Source organism: Molossus molossus, unplaced genomic scaffold (assembly GCF_014108415.1).
Source record: "Molossus molossus isolate mMolMol1 unplaced genomic scaffold, mMolMol1.p scaffold_m16_p_6, whole genome shotgun sequence".
Lineage (NCBI taxonomy): Eukaryota > Metazoa > Chordata > Mammalia > Chiroptera > Molossidae > Molossus > Molossus molossus.
In genome coordinates this window covers 86745007-86767748 of record NW_023425399.1, presented here as the reverse complement: position 1 = coordinate 86767748, position 22742 = coordinate 86745007, and the positions used below count along the sequence as shown (strand labels likewise).

Genomic DNA, 22742 nt, shown 5'->3' with positions numbered 1-22742 from the left:
ATACACTTCTGTACTTAGCTTGTTTCTCTTAACATATATTGACTATCTTTCCTATCTTCCTTACGTGTAATATTTGCACTACATTTCATTGTGTAGGTATGCCACAATATACCTGATTACAGAATTTTATGTTAACATGTTTGCTTCCAAGAACTACTAGTTTGATCATTTCTCTTCTTTTTCAGTTAATTATTATTTCAAAGCAACAGAACCAGTGGTCACTTAAATGCTAACAATGACCAAATCATTGTTGGCTCACATAAAAAGACATGGATATTTTTCCATGTCCTATATTTCTTCAGGTGATTTGGGTGGGGTGAAGGTTTAGTTGTTTGCTAGTTAGAGTCCTTACAGCCAAATGGACAGCATGGGTTTTGGTCCCTCTTGTTAACACGAAAGGAAGCAAGCAATCATCTTTCTTTTTTTTTTTAGAGTCATGTCCTTGGCCATCGTAAACTAAGGGAATCACAGGATGTCCTGTCTAATAGTATTTGGCTTCCTTTCATGGAGCAACCTCAATTAAAGCAAAAACAACACTCTCAACTGATACTTGAGTGGCTGTGACCTGCTCAGTCCCAACCAGAATGCAGAAAATAATCCTCCATAACAGAGATAGCAAGAGATTACTGCCATCATCTGAAATGTGGCCTGAAGGTTTGCATTAAAATAAATGATAGAGGAAATAAATTACACTCACAAAATCTACTTGTAGGCCTAAGGCATTTGTGAAATCATAACTGATCTTATATTTTATAATCTCTTTGCATTTTGAAACATATGAGGCTAAGAAATCTGGCTTTTAGCTAAAAACATTCTGGAAGCCAAGCACTCCCACCCTCTCAAAATCACATGGTCCCTTAGTAGATCCTTTTAGGTAAATCCAAGACCTCCCTCATTGGGCTTTTGCTTCCCAGTTTCCAAATTTTACTTAAGGCATTTTCTCCTTAGGGATTTAGAGAAGTCAGGAGTCAAACTTGCAACAACAAAACTGCCAAATCAGATAGAAAGAGGATGGAGCAAGGGAGAGCTGAGGGATGTTTGTCTCTGAATTAAAAAAAAAGGAGGGCATCTAATGCTTTAATTATCGAGGGCAAGATTTAGAAAATATGAACACGGGCCTTGCTGCCTTTAAAAAGAAAGCATTCTACACACATTTCCCTCAAAATTTAATAGTGAAAAGAAAATCTGATAAAGTGTTAAGGGGGCACTCAATACAAAGACGAGGCTATCAATATAATTGCAGGGCTCTTCTCCACAGAATTAAAAAAAAACAAACTTCTCTTATCTAACAAGACTCCTTAGAAAATCTAGGTCCTAAATTTAACTCTTTCATGTCAAAAGTTTAAAGTGGGCTTAGTGGGTTTTTTTTCTGAGTTAAAACAATGCAGTCTATTTTAATATAATCATTTTATACATACTTGCTGAGAGCTGGACCTAATTGCTAGAAAAGGCATTGTGGACAAAGATCAGGGAGAAACAGCTATCTTTTTTCTTGAGGGGTTTATATTCCAGTTAAGAACAACAGACCCATATTCATTAAAATCTAAGTCAAGACTATTTTATGGTATCCAGAATGTATTTTACAACAATAAGATAAACCATCTAATTTTTTTAAATGGGCAAAAGATTAAAATAGACACTTCACTATAGAAGATACCCAAAAAGTCATTAAGCACACGAAAAGATGCCCAACATTATTAACCATCAGGAAAATATAAATTAAAACCTCAATGAGATATTGCTATACATCTGTAAGGATGGCCAAAATTTAAGACTGACACCACCAAGTGTTGACAAGGATGTGAAACAACCAGAACTCTCACATTCTTCTGGGAGGAATGTAACTGGTACAAACACCTTAAACAAGTGTACAGTATCTTAAGTTTCTTTTTAAAAATATTTATTTCCTTAAGTATAGTTGGTATATGATATATGTTAAACACCACTTGCATGACCCAATCATTCTACTCCTAGGTATTTACCCCAGAGAAATGAAAACATATGTTCCCACAAAGACATGTACATGAATATTCATAGATTTGATAATTGCTAAGAACTGAAAACAACCCAAATGTTTATCAACTGGTGAGTGATAAAATATAGTACAGTCATACAATGGAATACTTACTACTCAGCGATACAGAGTATTGAACTTCTGATAAACCCAACCTGGATGAATCTCAAAATCATTACACTGAGTAAAAGAAGTCAGACACTACGGAGGACAATCTGTATGAATCCATTTGTATATAATACAGTCTAGAGTATGGTGACAGAAAGCAGAGCAGTGGTTGCCTGGGGCTTGGACAAAGGAGATACGAAGTCCAAAGTGCATCAGGAATCTTTTGGGAGTGATGGCTTCACGGGTAAGTACACTGCCAAAACTCACTGAATCATATACTCTAAATGGATGCTCTAAATCAATTCTTAATAAAGTTGAGAAGAGTGGAAAAGACTACAGTATAATTTGTTTGAATTTTTTCCACATTCAGTTTGGACTTTTAGTGACCATATGCTATGTGCCAGGTATTGTACTAGGTACTGAGGACACAAAGGTCATAGATTAATATAAAGACAGGGTAAAAGGGCAGATTAAAACTACAAGCAATAATACTAGCTAACATTTTAAAAGCATTTAGTTCTACCAGTCGCTGCTTGGTATACTTTATATTCTGTATCTCTTTTAAATCCTCATTAAGAACTCTGTGATGTTGATGCTATTATTTCCATTTGCACATTAAGAAAATAAGGCTTGGAGGGGCTAAAATTTTGCCCTAGATCATATAGTTATAAAGGGATGCAGCTGGAATAGAAAAATCTCAAGCAAGAACCCAAGCTTTGCCACTACACCGCACTGCCTCTCCAAATAGCAATCTGGGACTTTGAGAACCCCAACTGGTCTTAATGTGGGGTAGGAACAGAGAGGTGCTGGACAGTCCAGACCTACTTTTGAACGGGAGCTGAGGTAGCAGTGACACACTCATCCCAGAGGCTGAAAACATGTTCAGTGTTATTCATGCTGACGTCTTAAAGTCAGTGATATGACAACCTATCTGTCTATCAGAAATTCCAGAGAGAGAAAAATTGGCTTCCTAAATACCAAACCTGCTTTTCAATTTATTGTGTGTTGCTAGCCTCGTTAAGGGAATTTGGAAAGACTTACAGGTCCTCATTTCCTCCTGTCCTCAGCCTCCTGCCTGGGTGGCTGATGACTCATTTCTTTCTTCTTCCCTCTGCAGAACAAGTGTTGCAGGGACAGCGTTACTCTGCCTCCAGAAACAAGAGGGAGGAGCAAGGGGCTAGCACATCCACCCCAAGAAGCCCTCCCTCGTGCTGTGCTGTACCTACCCCCCTCCAGGCTGCATCCACCAATCACCCCCTCTCTCAATTCCTCCTTTTCTAGCAGAGATGGTCAGCTCACAAGCTCCACAAGCTTTCTATTTCAGTTATTGATGGTGAGCAGGTCCTTATAGCTGGAATAGTGTATTCAAAGCTCTTCTTTTGGTGACTTTTAATTGGTCAGTCTTCATGGAAATTCCCTCGGACTAGTGGGTGAGGGGGCTGGAGCAGAGAGTATGGTGAATGTAGATAGTTTGTTTCCTGGCCAGTGTCACACTAGCACTGACGCAAGGGTCACATGAAGGCCTGATATTGCTCAATATCATCCATGGTCTAGGTCAGACTAAGAGTTGGGGGGAGGCCAGACGACTGCAGCAGAGTGGCTAAAATATGGCAGTAACCTGTAATCTCACTGTTTTAGGGCCCCACACAGTACCTGGCATGCAGCAGGTGCTCAAAAAATGAGAAGAAAACAAAAATTCAAAGAGGATATGGAAAAAGAATCCTCACAGAGGATTATTTTGCAGTTAGTGCAAGATTCATGGAGCATACTAAGCAGGCTGGACACATCACAAAAAAACCACAGGAGGCAGATCCAATGTACTCTGGAGAAAGTGAAACAAAATATAGACTATAGATTACGATGTGTGAAACCTCAAAGGGCAGACACTATAGGAGCACATTTCATTTGTGATTTGTGATGTTGTTTTAATTAAGAGTGGTAATTGCATTAGGCACATTTTTAATATCATCCATGTGACTTCAGTAAGTCCATGAATATTTTGAGATGCTTCCCAATATATATCAGCAGGTAAAACTCACTGTTAAAATAAGACTATAAAAAGATACACAGGGCCCAGCCGGCATGGCTTAATAGATTGAGTGCTGTCCCATGGTCTGAGACGTGTGGGTTCGATTCCTGGTCAGGGCACATGCCTGGGTTGCAGGCTTGATCCCCAGTGGGGGGCATGTAGGAGGCAGCCAATCCATGTTTCTATTTCTCTCTCCCTTCCTCTTTCTCTAAAATAGAAAGATACACAGGGACTTATCTCTCCAGTTCCCCCACAATTATTAGTTTATATCCTTGTTTCTCCAGGCATATCAGGTAAATATGACTATATACTCTCCTTTCCCTCACTTTTTCTATAAAAGTTAGTATAGTGTAATTCTTTTTAACCTAGTGATAGTCAATACAAATATCATAAAAATTGGTGGCCCAAAAGACAAGCCTTTTTTACTTGTCTTTAAGGGACTTTTTGCAAGGGAGAAGTAACCTTCCCCCCAACATAGGTCACTCAACAATGCTCAAAACTGCCTTAAGGCTGTATTAAAACTTATACACAGAGCTCATGGTAGGGGGCACACACTCAAACACAGTTTTTATTTTCATGCTCCATTTCTTAAGGCGTTTGAAAATTACAGTAGTGATAATTTTGCCTCTGCCCAGATAGCAGCACAACAATCAGATTATTTTATTGGGGTCAAATGTGAATATCTCCCTATCTCTGATTCCTCCTTCCTTGCCCCCTTCCTTTTCAAGGAGGGGCTGGGTCTTATTTATCTTTATATTCTAAGTGCCCAGCATAGAGTTTAGTATATAGAAGGAACTCGAGTTTGCTCAAAGAACAGATTAAGAGTCTGCTGGAATTTTGGTTTAAATTTTAATATAACAATAATTGTGTTAATTAAAGAGTGAGAATTAAAAAATTTTTTATTGTTAGCAATCTGAAAACACATTTCGGCATTCTAAAATGATACAAAGGACGCAAACTGGGGTGGGGTAGGGAGACCATTTCAGTAGCTTCACTTTCTCCTGATTTGCTGAGAACCAAAAACAAACCTTGCAGGGAATCAAGCTCTTAAATGAAGGGATACTACTGTTTCTAATCAAAGTAAAACTGAACATAAGAACACTTCCCTGAGACATCAAGGCCCCTGGCATTTTTGACAAATTACCTCTTAGGGTTTTGCCAAGGTAGACTGACTCTAAAGAACAAAAATAAATGTCTTTAAAAGAAAACAAAAGCAAAAAACAAACAAACAAAAAACACTACTTCCAGATAAAGTAAAATAGGATCACAGAAATCTAAGGTGTGCCTCATATGAACAGCACTATCATTTTAGTATTATGCAGCGACACCACTGCCCAAAAACTTCAGGACCAATTCTGTGTGCAGGGTCACAAGTGTTACAGACTTCTACCAATGCACACTATATTATTTATAACACGTACTCTTCTCTCTCAAATCTCTTGCCCTATTCCTTTTCTGTTCCAAGTCATGGCCCAGATCTGGTTCTTTTGGCATATTTACCTGCCCAAACCAAATGAGGTCTGGAAAAAACAGGAAGACTGAATTCTAGATAAATTATACAAAAGGACACCATCACTAAAAGCAGCCATCAACTTGACCATCCTCTGTATATATTACCACATTTAGAAAAAACAAAATAATGCTTTAAGTACAAAAGTCTGTCCTGGTTTAAGTGAAAATCCTAATTAGCCTGGGGAGAGATGACACTGAAAATATACAAGTTTTTTTTTTTTTTTTTTTTTTTTTTAGTAACCTACTAAGAAATTATTTCTTGGTGGCCTATAAAACTATTTAATCTTACTTCACTAATGATTATTTTCATTAAAATAAATGGGAGTGCATTTAACAGAAACATATTTAGGAGAAATTTATTTGATTCATGCTATAAGGTGCAAGTCGTATAATTTCAGTTTTTGCCTAATTGAACTGTGGGTTTCCATTTTGAAAGATTTCTCTCAACATATAAATTCCAAGGATCAAAACACCAAGATAAACAATCATAATTTTAAAATTAACTAAGAAACAAGGTTCATACGCTGCCAATGGGATGTGTATGCAGTATTATAAGAAAAAGGGTTGTTGGAATAGTGCTTAAGATACTAGATGAATATGACATATCCAATTTAGTTTTATAGCAGTTGATAGCTGAAAGATAGCCTAAAGTCAGGCTAACAAATATCTATATTCTATCATAATTCATTGTGGGAAAAGATCCTTTTCACAGGAGAGGAACAAATCAATTTTTCCTTTAAAGTGAAATTAACAAAACTCAAAAGTAAACAAACCCATACAATCCAAGTTAAATTCTCAGTCTACTCCAGAGACCGCCAGCAGGTGATCACCGTCCAGTTATCAGAGGAATTGGCACCGGAGCCACATGGAGCGCCCTGAGCAGTTTCATCAGTCACGTCTGTACATTTTATGGTATTAAATGACTCAGGAGGGTCCTCCATAATGAAGTAACAGGCACCTTGCTTTTGAGTGTGGGATGATTAGAATAGTGTAAGCATACAGACTAGCTACCCCTTGAAGTTAGGCTGCTAACTATGAAGTGGTCTTCTGCAAATATAGAAGCCACTGTCTGACCCAAGTACCAGTCCTGTTATGGGCTGGAAGTTGTGATTGTTCTGGGGGAAAGATGCCTTGAGCCAGGGAACATCTGTGTACTTGTCCTGATCCCTACACTGGGTTCCAGAGAGTTCTCCCCTGGTGAATGAAGGATTCTCTAGTACTTCTGGAGCCTTCAGGGTTGGGGCACTGTTAGAACTCCATTTTCCTTTTAACTCTCATTTCAAAACAGGACATCAATTCCAGCATACACACTTCTGTTGACATTATGCCGTTTTTTGATTAATGAGCTTTCAAGTTCTGACCACCCTGCCTGCCTTACAGTGCTCCTGCCTTATTTTCCACTTCTGCCCATTGTACACCTTGCCAGGCCAATCAAAATTCTGATTCTAAGGCCTACACTCTTTTCACCAAAATGTTTGGTCTTCCAGTGTGGTTTAGTTTAGTATACTGGCCCTGAGGGTATCGTTTTCTACTTTGAGTCACTGTGGGCTCAGGAAATGCAAACCACTTTTGCTATCAGACCAAGCCAAATATTCACAAGGTATATCTGTTACAAAATGAACTGCTCAAACATCTGACTTTGCTAGAACTCAAGGTCCTTGAAGGGACATCCAGCAGAGAGCTTGCCCAGAGCAGACTCTCAAGTATTTGTCAATTCTCCACACCAAACAGAATATTGATATTAGTCTCAATATTCCCCCCTCCATTAATCTAAGAGATTATTCATTGAAGCTTCAAGAGGTCCCTGTAAATATAGATAAAATAATGCATACGAAAAACAACCACCTAAATTCAGAGGACTATCTCAAACCACTGTTCTGCGAAGCTAATGCACTGTAAACAGATACAACCAGTGACAGCCACTGGCGAGGAGGGGTGAGCCTCTCACTAAGGGCATCCAGAAGCTCTGACAAAAGACCCTGAAAAGAAGTTCAAATATTGGGCACCTAAGAATCAAAGCATCAAGTAATCCTTTGATTTTTTAATAAATACTAAGAAAAATATTAAGGACAAAAATTACTATTTTTGAAAACCTCCTAAGACAGTAGTAGTAAACCCAGACGATATTAATACATACATAGCAGAGACACATGAGACTAGACTTTTAATATCTGCAGCTACTGTTTCTGGGAGTATGATCTGAAATCTACATTCTGATTAAAGTGAGCCATGTTACAATAGCTTTTATTAAATGGAACACACTTTCACAACTATCTTTTACACACACATGCATGATTATTCTTTTTTTCTTAACATGCATTCATTTTTCAAAGTTGGCAAAGTTGTGTTTTGTTTTTTTTTACAGTCCATTTCAAGGGGCCAAGTACTTTTTAAAAAAGTATTCAGAAACATATGCTACTATAGTTGCATTTCACACACCCAGGTGGAAATAGTCCTTTGGACTTATACATTCATTCTTAAAAGCCTGGAATATGCAAACAAAGATGCAGTGGGCAGAGGGCCAGTTAATAAATCTCATTTCCTACTAGCACTCACATGAAACAACTATAGGGAGTAGCCTCCCCGGGGAGATCCAGACCAGGACTCACTCACTCTGTGAATTAAACAGTGTCACCTCAAATGGCCCACACCATATTTATATTTTAAACTGCTCTTAACATACATGGATTTCTAGTGCTCATAAATGCAGTGAGGAAGTTGGTGCCCAGGAGATCATCACATGGTAGTGGACCTGAGCTATGGAGACACGTCCATATGGCTCTACCTAGCCATTTTTGCACTTGCTCTTTTCAGTTGAAATGACTAATGGAGGGGTGATTTTCCAAAGAAAACTTGCTCTTCTAACCAAAGTGCACACAGGTTTCAATAATGATTTACTATCCACTCTAGTCCAGGCTGGAAAATTGGGCTCTGTTTACACTAAGAGATACCTGGGTTAAGATATCTGGGTCATGAACCATATCTGACCCTTATTTATAAACAATCTGGTGCAAATGTATGGCAATAATGTCTCCTGCTGGGAAGAGTGGCGGCTTCCTCACTGACTGTGCTGGGAAGCACTGTCTTGTCTAGCTGTCTCCTCCTCCTCTCAGCTATGCTACCTACCAGGTGAGGCGGTTCATCTGGAGTTCCTAAAAGAGTCCCTCTTTCAATAATCACCACATTCTTCTTATATTTACATAGCTCTTTTCTTTTTAAGAAAGTCTTTGTTCTAAACATTTGAAGTTAACCTCACAAAAACTTTATAAGAACTCAGTGAGATGCTGTATAGATAATGAGCAAAGGTAGGTATCTTTTAAAAAGATAACGGACCTGCTGGGAGGCCTACTTAGAAGTCAATGAAGAAACCAGAAAGAGAATTCTCTCTGACATCCCAGGTCTCTGGGTCTTCCATGAGACTCCAACAGAACTCTCAAGCACTTTTCACTGATGAGGGTTATACTGAACCTACAGCCAAAGCAAAACTTATTTGGTTACACCTCTATTCTGGCTTTCAAATTGCCTTCCAAGTTTTCTCAGCAATTACATGGCAATAGTATTCAAGCCTCAGGATGCCAAAATAATTACAGAACAGTTCCTGGATAGAAAAATGTGTTGCATTTTTCCTTCCCCTATGCCCCAACAGAAAAATAAGTGGTCATCCGCTTCGAAAGAAAAGTAGACCGAGGGTAACATCAAATATGTCTATCCCTGAGTGCACTCTTTGTATAATACAGCACATATGCAATTTTGGAGGATTCTTCTTCATTTTACCTATGACATTTCTCACTATAGTGTCCAATAATCCTATTATATAAAATACAAATGCAATGATGCTCATAGTGAGTTAAGAATTCATTCTGTCATATCTTTATTCCAATTCAGTTGTGTTTTTCACATAATTTCAGGTACCATTATAGAGACTCGGAAAGCAAATTAGAAATAATTCAGGAAATGGAAATAACTTAGACTGAATTAAAAAGGTAACTAAAACTTTACTTTAAAGCAATAATTAATCACCAAAATTAGCATTTAACCTTTCCGCCAAGTGATTTTCCATTGTCATTTCAAGTTAGTTCATATGACTAATAAAACCCAACTAGGCCACATCCTCTGGCCCGTGTGGTAAAATTTAAACTCCATCTTAAAAGCAATGGCTACCTACATGGCAGAGATGAAATCATTTAAGAAATGAGGTCTTCAAATGCATACTTATAAGAACAGCTTAAATAAGTGAGGTTTAAAAGCAACTCAAGGTTTTTGTTTTTAATTCTATTTTAGGCCTTTGAATATGCACAGAAAAAGGTGGGGAGGAATAAGGAACAGAGGGACTCAACTTTCCAATCATAAGCTTGTGTCTACAAAAGGAGAACCCCAGAAGTTGTGGACCAATTTTGGTTTCCATTAAAAGAATGACAAGCACTTGTAAGGATGCCATGTCAACATATTAGTTGGAACCATAAGGCATGAGATTTTGTTGACTTCATGGGCACAGCCAAAATTAACTCCAAGTATTTATATAACTACCAGAAATGACAGGGCAGAGTCAGCAAATAGTGTTTCTTTGGTCAAACAGAGAGAAAGTGGGGTCCTTTGGGTCCTATTTTATAAACATTTACACACACAGAATATTCTACCGTTATACTATTTGAATGCTTAGATGAAGGTATAGTAAAAAAAAAAAGAGTTATTTCCTGTTGCTCACTAGCTGAGAGGATGCACTTCAGAGGTATGTGTGCTCTGCTTCAAAGCAAAAGCATTGTTAGTGGTTATCAAGGTAACATTTAAAAATAACCACCCCAGTACAAAAGAACTTCAGAGGAAATATGAGTGAAGCTATCAGTCTCCCTTCAAGTCTGGCCTTGAGCTGCATTAGACTCTAGCTGCATTCTCCATTACATTGTTATCCTTATCAAACAATGCAAACAATTTTAATGAGCTTATCTGCTAGAACATATTGCCAGATATGCTAATGTAAAAATGATGCCAACCGCACAGGACGACTCATTAATCAAACGGCTTACAATACAATGACCAAGATCAGCCCCATCCTCAAATCAGACCTCAGCAAAATACCAGGAATTACCTTCCGACTGTAAATAAAAAGGGCGGGCTTCCCCACCCATGCAGAGGCCATAAACTCCTAAGAAAATGCAGAACGGCACCCAGTTTTTCTCAGGTCCGTTGCAGTCCAGTCTCTTTCTAATAAACCTTAGGTTCTGTGAAGAAAATTTTGGTGAATGCCTGACACCATGACCTCTGCTGTCAATCCTTGCACCAATCAGCGAGCGGAATTCTTACAAAGCTCCATCAATCTGGCGGTTGAACATCACAGACTGCAGCTTCATCTAGAGGATTCCATCTTTCCCGCACACACACCAGGGCCAGCGCAAACATTTTCCTCGCATCCTCCTGTCCTCTGCCTCTAGACACAGCCTACCTCAGGGTTCCTTTAAAATCTAAAAGGGAACGAAGAAAGGAAGTGCTACAGCTTGTCTCCCTTCGGGGAGGGGGGAAACACTGCTTGCATTTTCATCAATGTGGATGGAAAGAGACGGAGGGAGACCCCTTGCAGGCAGCCAACCTATTCACAAAATGCTTTCCATCTGCAATCGCGAAGCCTCAATGCATGCCCCACATGACACATGGAAACTGCCTTCACAAACGCACGTCTGCAGCCCGGTCCGGGGTAGTGTCTGTTTCATTATATAACGGGCCGGATTTCCGCGCGCCCCCGCCGAGGTCCCCGCCCGGCCCCCTCCCGGTGCCAGACCCATTACCTGTAGGAACGCTCCCCGCGCACGGTGTGCTTCCGGAAAGGAATGATGGTCCCGTTATCCTGAATGATGTCGTTGTTGTTCTCGCCATTTGGGGACAGGGTTTGGGTCGGACCAGGCATTGGCGCACTCCCGAGGAAGGGAACAAACCGCTGTGGGCTGGCTGGTGAGGAAGGTGGCTGCCTTGCCTTCCCGCTCGCCTGCTCCTCACGCAGACCTTGCCTGCTGCCTGCTCGCGAGCTCCCTTCTCCCAGCTCAGGCTCCCGCCCCGCCCTCCTGCGTCCCGCCCTCCCAGCTGCTGACGTCAAAGCGCCGGCAGCAGCACCCTGGTCACGTGGCCCGGCCCGTCACCATAGCAACTCGCTAACTCATCACCTCGTCTGAATTCGCACAGGCCCGCGGCGTGACCACGCCAGCAGCTCCAGGCAGGCACGGGGCAGGCCTACATCTGGCATGTAAAATCCCAGGCCACCCCCTGCCCCCCTCGCAGACTCGCCTGGTCTCAAACCCAGCTCTTCCTCTAACCATTTCCTTTCCGACCAGTGCTCCAACTGCAGCTGTGTACACAAAAGAGCGATTCAGGCAGAGGGGTGTGGGAGACCCTTTAACTCCTTCAATACCAAGTTCTTATGCCATTAAAATTAAACTCGGTCTGGTTTCAGAAAAATATAAGACCCAGTGGGGCCTGCTTCTAAAAACTGTATCGGACCAAGGGTTTAGAATTTCCAGCTTCCTCCCCCATTCTCCAAACAAAAGCAACCTCCTCCTCAAAATAAGCCCCAGACCTGAAAACCTAAGAGGAAACTGTATTTTCTTCTAATCAATGTAGCCTTTAATAACGTGAAGATTAAAGATGGTAAATTAAGATATTTTCTGCACAAAAGACTCCCCAAAGAGGATTTGTGAAAAAGATAACCACCATTTTAGAACATGATAGTTATCCAAGACCCCCTAATTCAAATTCTTATACTGTCTTCTGATACAGGTAATTAACTCCTTGTCATTTATTTCATTTCCATTTGAATTATGTGAACACCCAATTTAGTATTTGGAAGCTCTCAACATTCAAGTTGTTCTATAACATTGTAATGCAGTTTTCAAATAGTACCTGGCTATGAGACAGGTACTATTATTATTATCCCAATTTTAAAGATGAGTAAACTAGCGAGATTAAGTAATTTGCTCAAGATCACATAGCTAGAAAGTAGTGAACTGGAACTTCAAAATGACATGCTTTTATCAATGTGATTGGACAGTAGTGATCTATATTTAATGTGAGCTCATAAATATTGTAGATCAAGGAAAAAATCAACTACTTTATGCACACTCTCAACATGAGCGAAAAGATAGCTGTGAATAGATTTGCTATTACTGTACAAAGTCTATGGGTTAGATTATAAACTCAGAACAGACCCCAGATGTGTCCACTACTTTCCTCTGAGGAGGAGAGAGTTTGAAGGATTCTCTGGTTATCAAAAGTGGTCTCTAACCTTTTTGGGAGGTTGGAAGGAAAGAACTGGGTATAAAAGAGCATAAATATATGTAGCAGAAAGTACTAGGCTATAAGGCTTACCTGTTCACATCATTGTATGGTTCATCAGCTTTATAATTTCATGATACAGATATTAAAAGCAAGTTAAAAACTTCACCATTCCTGACAATTCTCCAGCATATCTCTCTGGTAATAAGTTATTTCTGGCATCAAGCTACTGGAATTAGAATCAAATAGTTTACAACCCAGATGGCAATGATATTCTCACACAAGGGGGCACCCCCCCCTATTTTATATTCTCCTTTTGGGCTATTTTAATAATTTTATTTTATGCTTTTCCAGTGAATTCACAGTATACAAATTGATTTCTTCATATCTTACTTTACATGAGAATTTTTTCCTATACAATAAAGATCCAATTCTGACCTAAGACTTACAAGGTACACAGATATATCTAAGTAAAAGAGATATACACCAAGCCTCACATTGCACATTGAGCTATAAGGGGCTTGAGAGTGTAGTCATTGCTACAAAGATCTGCTTCCTCTTACTATTTCTGTTATTGAACCCATGGTTGTCAATTTCCTTACTGATTTTTTTCTCTTGCACAAAAGCTTCCCCTTTTGTTTGGAGATAGTCTGAAGCTGAAAGGCACAATCTACAAATCAAGTATTTAATGTTTCCAGAGTACGCCCTCTCATTTTGTGTTCTTTATTACAGCTTACTTTTCCATAATCTCATATTTAAGTAATAGGTCAGACATCATTGGTGTTATCATAGGAATTACATTTGTGAAAATTTAAATGCATGGCTCACTGATGATACCAATTAATGTTGTAGAGCGAGTACTCCCACTGTTTCTAGGCCATTTGTGAAGGAGAAGACTATGGCCAAGAATTTGGGTTGATGGACTAAAAGGGGAAGGGTAGTGAGTAGATGAAGGAGGTATCTAAAAGCCCTTGAAAATCTTCCTCCAGAACTCCTCTGAGCCACATTACTATAAAGGAACCAGAGAGTTCCAGAGACCCGTGATTACCCTCCAAGACGCAGGGGTAACAGGAGTAATAATTTGAAAATATTAACCAGATGTGTTTTCATTTCTCTTCTCAAGAATCAGGTGATCTGGCTGCTACTCCCCAGTTTAGCCCTAGGGAGAAGGGGAGGGCAAGTTTCACTTTGGGAAGGATGAAGCTAGGACATAGGAAAAGTGCAGAATAGGCAGGAAGAGAAAGGGAAGAGTCTACCCTTTCCAGCCCCACCTGAGTGTAGAAAGAAAGATACGAAAGTAGGAAAAAGCAGGATCTCTCATCTTCAGGTGGCCTGAAGGAGTCTTTAGAGAGGTAATGGCTTTATTCTCAGCTTAAGAGACTTTCTTTTGTCTCATTTCCCATTTGAGACTCCAGGAAAAGACCTCCTTAAAGAGCATATTCTTAACACTCATCCCCCCAACCCCAAACAGGTGCATCCCCTTAATAGTAAAGACTGAAATCAGTGGCTCGGTATGGTTAGGCAGAGGAGTTAGTGAGAGGAAAGGGTATCTAAAAGACTAAATATTCACTCAAGAGATGGAGCTATTCAAAGATAGTCTAAACTGGAAGAGGTGCTAAAACTGAACTGGCAAGTTTAAAACTATGTTTCCCCAACCCTCTGCATGTAAGCAGAGATGCACAGATCAGTATAGGATAACATAACTAAGCTAAAATGCCTGTGTACATCAACTGTGGATTCAAGTTCTGCCTTATGTACACAGGTATACCTATAATAAAGTATATGTACACCATGTGCTACATTTCCAACTGCCCCATGGAGAAATGGCTCCTCTACTCAAGCATCATAAGTAAAGTTGGGGCTCTAGAATCAGGCTGACCTGGTTCCCCAGCTTGGTTTCAACCCCTGCTTGACCCTAGCAAGTTATCTTGCATCTCTAAGATTTGGATTCCTCATCTATCAAGTCAGTGTAATAATACTGATTTCATACTGTTGCTGTGAAGATTAAATTACATAATGTATTTAAACAGTTAACACAGGGTCTAGCATAAAGCAAATGCTCTTCAGCAGTATGTGTTATTTTTGAATAATATATTAGGTATATCCTAAAATGTTTATTCATTCACTTGACACCTATAATTGGATTTCTTGTGTACTGGAAGCTGGCAAACAAGAAAAAAAGTCCCAGGCTCCGTCCTTGAGAAACTCGTTGTTGTCGGTGAAGATAAAAATATTGGCAATTATGCTTGGCCGGTGTGGCTCAGTGGATTGAACATTGTCCCATGGACTGAGAGGTCCTGGTTCAGTTCCTGGTCAGGGCATATGACTGGGTTTTGGGCTTGATCCCCAGTAGGGGGTGTGCAGGAGGCAGCCAATCGATGTTTCTGTCTCACATCGATGTTTCTTTCTTTCTCTCTCAAAAATAAAAACATACTTTTAAAAAATATTGGAAATTAAGATACAACATAATGCTGTAATAACTGTATCACATGGGGTGATATAAGACCATAGGAAATGAGCACCTAATTCAGAATGGAAACTGGCAAGTAGATCTGGCAAAGTTACCCCAAGGAGCTATTACCTAAGCCTTGGACAAATAATAACAACTTTTTTGTTGACTTCCTATGTACCTGATAGAATGTAAGAATTTTTAGGTCAGGGGCTTCAACTGTTTAGTTCACTGCTATATCTGCAATTCCTAGAACAGTGCCTGGCAGGTAGTAGGCACTAAATGAATATGTAACTCATTTGTTTATTCAACAAATACCTGATTTGATTCTCAAAACAACCCTAATGACAAAAGGAGGCTCTAAGAGGAAAAGAAACTTGTTCAGGACTGGATATCAGGAATGCTCAGCCCCTAAATGCACACACTTGTCCACTAGGCAGCACTGTCATTTAAGAGAGAAATGGTAGTGTAGAGGGAAGACAAAGGACAGGACTCCTCAAGCACATATGCTTGGGTACAGAGGTAGGAAAGGGTGTAATGTCTCTGGGAGACAGTAAGTTGCTTAGTGTGCACTCAGAATGGAGTACACAGTGGCAGGAGACAGGGCAAAGACCGGGTGCAGAAAAGTGCTATGGTCACGCTAAGAAGTTGACCTTAATTCTAAAGGTAGTTTTGGAACCATGAAATGCTTTAAGGAGGGAGTTCTGACAGGTATGGAGGGTATATTGGGGAAGATTAAAATGAGTCAGGGTGATGAGGACTAAACTAAGACAGAGGCCAAGGGGTTCAAAAAGAAAGCACAGACCTGAGCTTTTCAGAGGGTGTAACTCAGGATTTTCTGACTAACTGAATGTGGGCACAGACATTGAATGAAGATTAAGGGTGCATAGTGAAGTAGAAAGAGACATTTCAAATGAATCCTCAGTTTATGTCTTAGGTGACCAAGGTGATAATGGTATCAATGGTCAAACTAGGAAATAGAGATTGAATTACCTTCTGGAAGAAAGGTCCTCATAATATATTTTTGGACATAGAAATGTACCTATAGGACATCCTAGTGGTGACAATGAGTGGTCACTGGGATTCACATATAGTGGGTGTTCATTAAGTGTCTGTTGAATAAGGGAATTGTGGGTCTTTGACCTCCGAGATATGCTTGACTTGGAGGTTTGGAGGAAATTATCTCATAGGTGGTAATTGAAGCTGTGGGCGTTGACACTTCACTCAGGAAGAGAGAGAAGCCCTGGGATGGAATTCTTTAAAAGCTGATTAAAAAAAAAAAAAAAAAAAAAAGCCTGCAAAAAGAGACTGTGAAGGATTTTGTATGCTGGGGCAAATCAGGAGAGAGAGTGGTTTCACTGGGCCCAGGGGAGAAGCAGAGAGGAGGGAGAAGTCTCTGGGGCCAAATATCAGAGAAAGTCTGAATCAGATAAGGCAGAGAAGTGTTCACTACATTTGGTAAGGTGTTCTCAAAGGTATTTTTAAGAAGTTGGATTCCAGAGCTGAAGAGAATAAAGAAATCTTCAGCAAGCAGGGAAAGCTGCAGTTCTTTGCAAATTTACTAGTATTCTGACCTAGGAAAGATATTAAAGGAAGAAAGAGATGTTAAATCCAGGGTCATAAATATGGTATCAGCAACTAACTAGAATCAACAAGTATTTGCATTAAAAAGCTCCTAGCAATATCAGAGGGGTCAATATGTTTATGAATGAGCACCAGTTAGGCACCAGATAAACTGATCCTATCTCTGAGCCCCCATTCTAGTTGGGTCAAGACATCCCCCCGCCCAACAAAAAAGAAAAACAGGTCAAACAAAAATTTAAAACTCATGTTTGGAGAGCAGGATTATTGAGGTGGACACAGAGCCAGAGACATGAGAACAAGCATAAGAGGAAGCCAGTAGCAGTCCAAGCACAAAGATCCAATTGAAGATGGAACTGGGAAGCAACCAGATTTTAATTTTCAGAGTTCTTAGCTTGTAGCACAATTCCATTTCTTTTGAGACTCCTGCCAGCAAGTACCAACAGCTGTGTATGGGCAGAAATCACTGTCTCTCTACTTCTCTAACATGTGAGGTTCACCTAGCACAGGCATTTTTCACTGCCTTGGATTTGAAAAAACCCCAGAGACAGTAGCCGAGAATATATGAAATCATTAGCCAGGATGGACGTTAATCCTGATTCCATCTCAGACACACCCACTCATCATGAATGCCGTCTCCAGGTTAAAATGTGCTCACTGGACTAGATAGACACCACAGTCAAAGGCATTCACAGCTGTCACACCACCTGAGATGGGGGCTGCCTTAGATTGTTATCACCTCTGAATGCAGACAGAAGATTCCTCTTAGCTGTCACCATTGCTGTCCTGGGGAAAGTAATTTCTCCCACGTGTATGTCCGAGGATATTTCCCAGTAGGGAAGGACAGGAATAGTGTATCAATCAATGACTTAAAATATGTTTCACACCCAAAATGATAGCAGTGAATAAATATGTGATTGGTCAGCTAGGGGCACTGGCCCTGAAATCATATTGGTGGCACAGAAATGTATTTGAGAGTGGTCCTCGTTCACTACCGTAACCCCAAAGCATAGAAGGTTTTATTAGTTCTTTCTTCAGATCCAGTGAGAATTGTATGATATGTATATGTCTCTTGGCTTTTAGTAATAGCATTTCATTTAAGAAAAAGTGGTAAATAATATTTTCTCCCTGATGAAGAAACACTCTCCAGAGCCAACCTAAACAGGTGTGCTCCTCCAGGACTGACTTTTGAAATTACTTGTCTTTGCAGATTATATATCAGCCACATTTATCAGCCGTGCTGATATCTACACACGGCAGCATTTTGCAAGCCTCTTCCCTATGTGCTAGTAAAATAGCAAGGTTTTTGTAATGTCAAAACACAGAACATGCCATTGCGTACGATTTCTCTGTGTTGGAATTTACTTTCTAATTTGCTTTTTCTTGGATTTTCTCAAGCTTGAACTTACTTTTGTGGAATAACTCATAGAACATGATGGGAATGCAATTTGAAAACAGTCACAGAGCACTGTGATTTCTGTAATCATTGAATCAAATCTGTGCAATGTGAGGCTTCACTCTATTAAATAGAAATGTGCTTTTGAATTATACCATCTGGTTAAATTTAAGAGCTTTAAATATGTTTTCCATAAAAATACAATGTGATAAATGTTATAATTGAAGAATGTATTAAGTATCACAGGAATACAGAAAAGAAAAGTGACCATGTCTGGGAGAATAGAAAAGGCTTCACCAAAGCAGTGATATTTATTTATATTAGGGCTCAATCATTCATTCAACACATATTTATTGAACACCTACTATGTGCTAGGAGAATTCTGGGCACTGAAAATATAGAAATTAACAAAATATAAAATTCCCTGCCCTCATGGAACTTAAACTCAAGTGTATGAATGTGTGCATTGTGAGGTAGGGGGAGGACTTAGAGATGAGGTCAGAAAGATCACAGAGGGACCAGAATGTACAGGGCTTTGAAAAGCCATTGTAAACATGTTGGCTTAAAACCAGCTAGAAGCCATTAATTTGTAGTAGTGTTAGCAGTGTCTGTTGGCACAGATATGGAATTCTAGTAATAATGACAACAATAATAGCAATAGCAATACCTAATGTTTACTGAGTACTTTTTAATGAGCCAAATACTATGCTTTGAGTAGGTATTTTAACCCTCACAGAAATGTATCAGGAAGCAGCAATTTTAAATCCCATTTGTCAGAGGAAGTAACTAGTGAAATAATCGTCCAATCACTAGCCAGGAAGTGGCAAACGGGGCATGAACATGCCTACTAGATGTCAAAAGCTGTCATTCTTATTCACTAACAGCCTGCCTTCCACTAGGGTCTGATAAAACCTGGGTGAAAGAATGCAGAATGTAGGTTGGGGAGTAGCAGAATGAGACAGCAGAAGGACACAGAGGCAAGAGAATGTATATTGCTGCCCTGAAGACAATTCTGTCTAAGGAGCACAGAGATAAAGCCAGGAAAAGGCTGTAGGCAGAGGGAATGAGGAAGGGATGGGAGACTGAACAGGAGAGCAGCATTTGTGGAAGAGATTTAGAATCAGAAGGATAGGAGTTGTACATTATGGTGAAGGAAAAGGAAAGGGGAGGGAGGAAGAGATACCAGGATTTGGGGTTAGCAGTATGTGTTATTACGAGAGAAATATAAATTTCTTATCCTTGTTTATAGTGATTAACTATTTTCTTTGCCTCGACTATGAATGTCTTTTTGTTTGCTATCTTCTGGAGGGTGAAGAGACCACAGGCAATTTTTTTGGTATTTGTTTTCAAAGCTGAAATTTGCTTTCATTTTCACTATACCAAGACTGTTATAATCCAACCATCTAGCTATACACATGCCTATTTGAATGCTCTCACTGAAATGTGTCCATGCCCGAGTTCATGAAATTCCTTTATTTCAAAAATATTCTCACCGGAGGATATTTTTCCATTGATTATCAGATAGAGTAGAAGGGAGGAAGGGAGGGAGAGGGAGAGGGAGAGGGAAAGGAGGAGGGGGAGAGGGTGGGGGAGGGGAGGGAAGGGGAGGAGGAGGGGGATAGGGGGATAGGGAGAGAGAGAGAGAAACATTGATGGGAGAGAGAAACATTGACTGGCTGCCTCCTGCACCATCCAACCAGGGCCTGGGACCGAACTGCAACTGAGGTACACACCCTTGACTGGAATTAAACCCATGACTCTTCAGTCCTCAGGCCGATGCTTTAACTGATTATCCAGACTGGCCAGGGCTCAATCCCCTATCTTATTTCCATGTTTAAATAAAACACATCTTATTGAACTGACTGGGTAGGACAATTAAAAAGGGATAAAAGGCATTGTGGGCTCAGGTGATTGGAAAGGGAAATGAAGAGACTCTAGGTACCATTAACAAATAATCTTTCGGAAAGTCTCAGAAGCTGTCAAGCAATGATTTCTTTAGGGCTCTCAAAAGTCAGCTAACCCATTGGGCTCCCCCCCTCCCCAATAAAGCTTTATTTATCAACACAAATTTGAATTTTGGATAATTTTCATGTGTTACAAATATTATTATTTTTGATTCCTATCTACCCTCAATCAATGGAAAATGAAGAACCCACCCTTAGGTTAACAGCTGTTCAAAACCTAGTGACAACCTAGATTTGGACTGTGGGCTGTGGTTTGTAGACCCATAATAGACTCAAGCTGGTACTTGTTTGCTGAAAACCATTGGACTTTATTTCTGACTTTGATAGTAAGAAGTCCGGAGTGAAGAAACTCCATTTATAAATATGAAGCCAATGGGAGAGGGGTGGGGACAATAATAGTTCTATCAGGTACCAGTGGTCTCCAGAGTTTCAGAGCCACTCAGAGCCCAGCCACCAATGGCAACCAGGGACATTGGGAAGGAGGGTCTTCCTAAGCCTGAGGCCTGAGGCTTCTTGGTGGAGTCTATTGTGCATGGCAGCAGAGCTATGGCTCACGGATGGTTCCTCAACAGTGTGTCAAGGGAACATGAGGCCAGCAGCTGGGAAGCAGTGTGAGTAATGGAAGAGAAATTCACCAATTTCTGACCTCATCCAAATAAAATTTTTAAAAAGAAATTAAAGAAGCTTACTTCATTAAAAAAAGAATGCAAATGGAAATTATGAAGTAAGACTGTTTCCATTAGAAATGTTTTAATTAAGTGCGTATATTTTGTTTAATTATGAGCTTATAATGTCAAGTATCTTCATGATCTCAATTCATATTCACTGAATATCTAATAGGGTATAAACATGAGAGTTTCAACTACAGAGTATAACACATGAAAACATAAAGGGTGACCTTGAAGTGGCTTCTATTTAATTTCTGTATGAAGGAATCAGACCCCTATGATATCCAAAGGGATCTTAGTCTAAACAACATATAGAGAGCTGCAATGAGTTAATAGTCAGCCAGTAAAGCTAGATTAATCCTTGGGATTAACTCCCCTACACAACCTGCCTTTCAAACACCCCTCTCACCCCCAGTTCCAGTCTCTTCAGGGAGGATGCTATCAGTATTCAAGAATGCAATGGGATCATTATAAATGAGAAGTAATGACATGTAATGCAATGTGCACAAATTTTTAATATTTTGTCTTTCCCGTCTCCTTCTGGGAACTATTTCTTCAAACCTTGTGATTCAAATAGAACTTGACAATTATAATATTCCATCCACTTTGCACTAAGGGATGATTCAGAGTTAAGCCTGTGCCCCAAGTCAGGCCATTTAGAATATCTCTCTAGAATTTTTAAAAGTTAGAGCTGTGGGGTGGTGTGTGTGTGTGTGTGTGTGCACATGTACGTTTTAAGGGGGGAGATGGTGTCTTCCTTATTGAAGATAGCAGTTAGATGTTTAGAATTAAGAACATATAATATAAATTACTAGGCAAGAAAAAGAAATAAAAAGGCATCTAATCCAGAAAAGAAGAAATAAAACTATCACTATTTGCAGATGACATGATATTGTATATTTAAAAAAGCAAGCCCAAAGACTCCACCAAAAAAAACTATAAGAACTAATCAATTCAGTAAAGTTGAAGGATACAAAATCAATATACAAGAGAGACCTGGGTTCGGTTCCCACTAAGGGCACATGCCCTGGTTGCCGTTTGTCCCTGGCCCTGGTTGGTCGTGCGGGTGGCAGCCACTTGATGTGTCCCTTTCACATCGATGTTTCTCTCTCTCTGTCTCTCTCTTCCTCTCTCTCCCTCCCACTCTATCTGAACAACAACAACAACAAAAATGTCCTCGGGTGAGGATAAAAAAAAATCAAAAAAAAAAATCAATATACAAAATTGTTACACTTTTATACACTAATAATGAACTATCATAAATAAATTAAGAAAACAATTCCACTACAATGGCATTAAAAAGAATAAAATACCTAGGAATATATTTAACCAAGGAGGTTAAAGACATATACATTGAAAACTATAAGGCATTAATAAAAGATACTGAAGAAGACACAAATAAATGGAGATATTCCACGCTTATGGACTGGAAAAATTAATATTGTTAAAATGTCCATACTACCCAAAGCAATCTACAGATGCAATGCAATCCCTATCAAAATTCCAGTGGCATTTTTCACAGAAATAAAACAATCCAAAATTTTATATGGAATCACAAAATACCTCAAATAACCAAAGCAATCTTGAGAAAGAAGAATAAAATGAAGATATCAACCTTCCCAATTTTAAACTATATTTCAAAGCTGTAGTAATCAAAACAGTATGACATTGACATAAAAAGAAACTCATAGATCAATGAAACAGAATAGAATTCTCAGAAAAACTCACACATTTATGGTCAATTAATTTATAACAAAGGAGCCA

The 22742-nt window shown here is 39.5% G+C and overlaps 1 protein-coding gene across 3 annotated transcripts in view; it reads right to left on the bottom strand.

The window, feature by feature from the left end:
* Window positions 1–22742, bottom strand: part of MAPRE2 (microtubule associated protein RP/EB family member 2) — a 142415-nt gene that overhangs the window by 79057 nt on the left and 40616 nt on the right. The window contains exon 1 of one of the 3 annotated variants that reach the window (XM_036244461.1): window positions 11444–11698. The exons of the other annotated variants lie outside the window; for them this stretch is intronic. Within the exon in view, the coding sequence (XP_036100354.1) occupies window positions 11444–11562 (119 nt within the window). The 5' untranslated portion in view covers window positions 11563–11698. Of the gene's footprint in view, window positions 1–11443; window positions 11699–22742 lie in introns of those variants that run through there. 3 annotated transcript variants of the gene reach the window in all.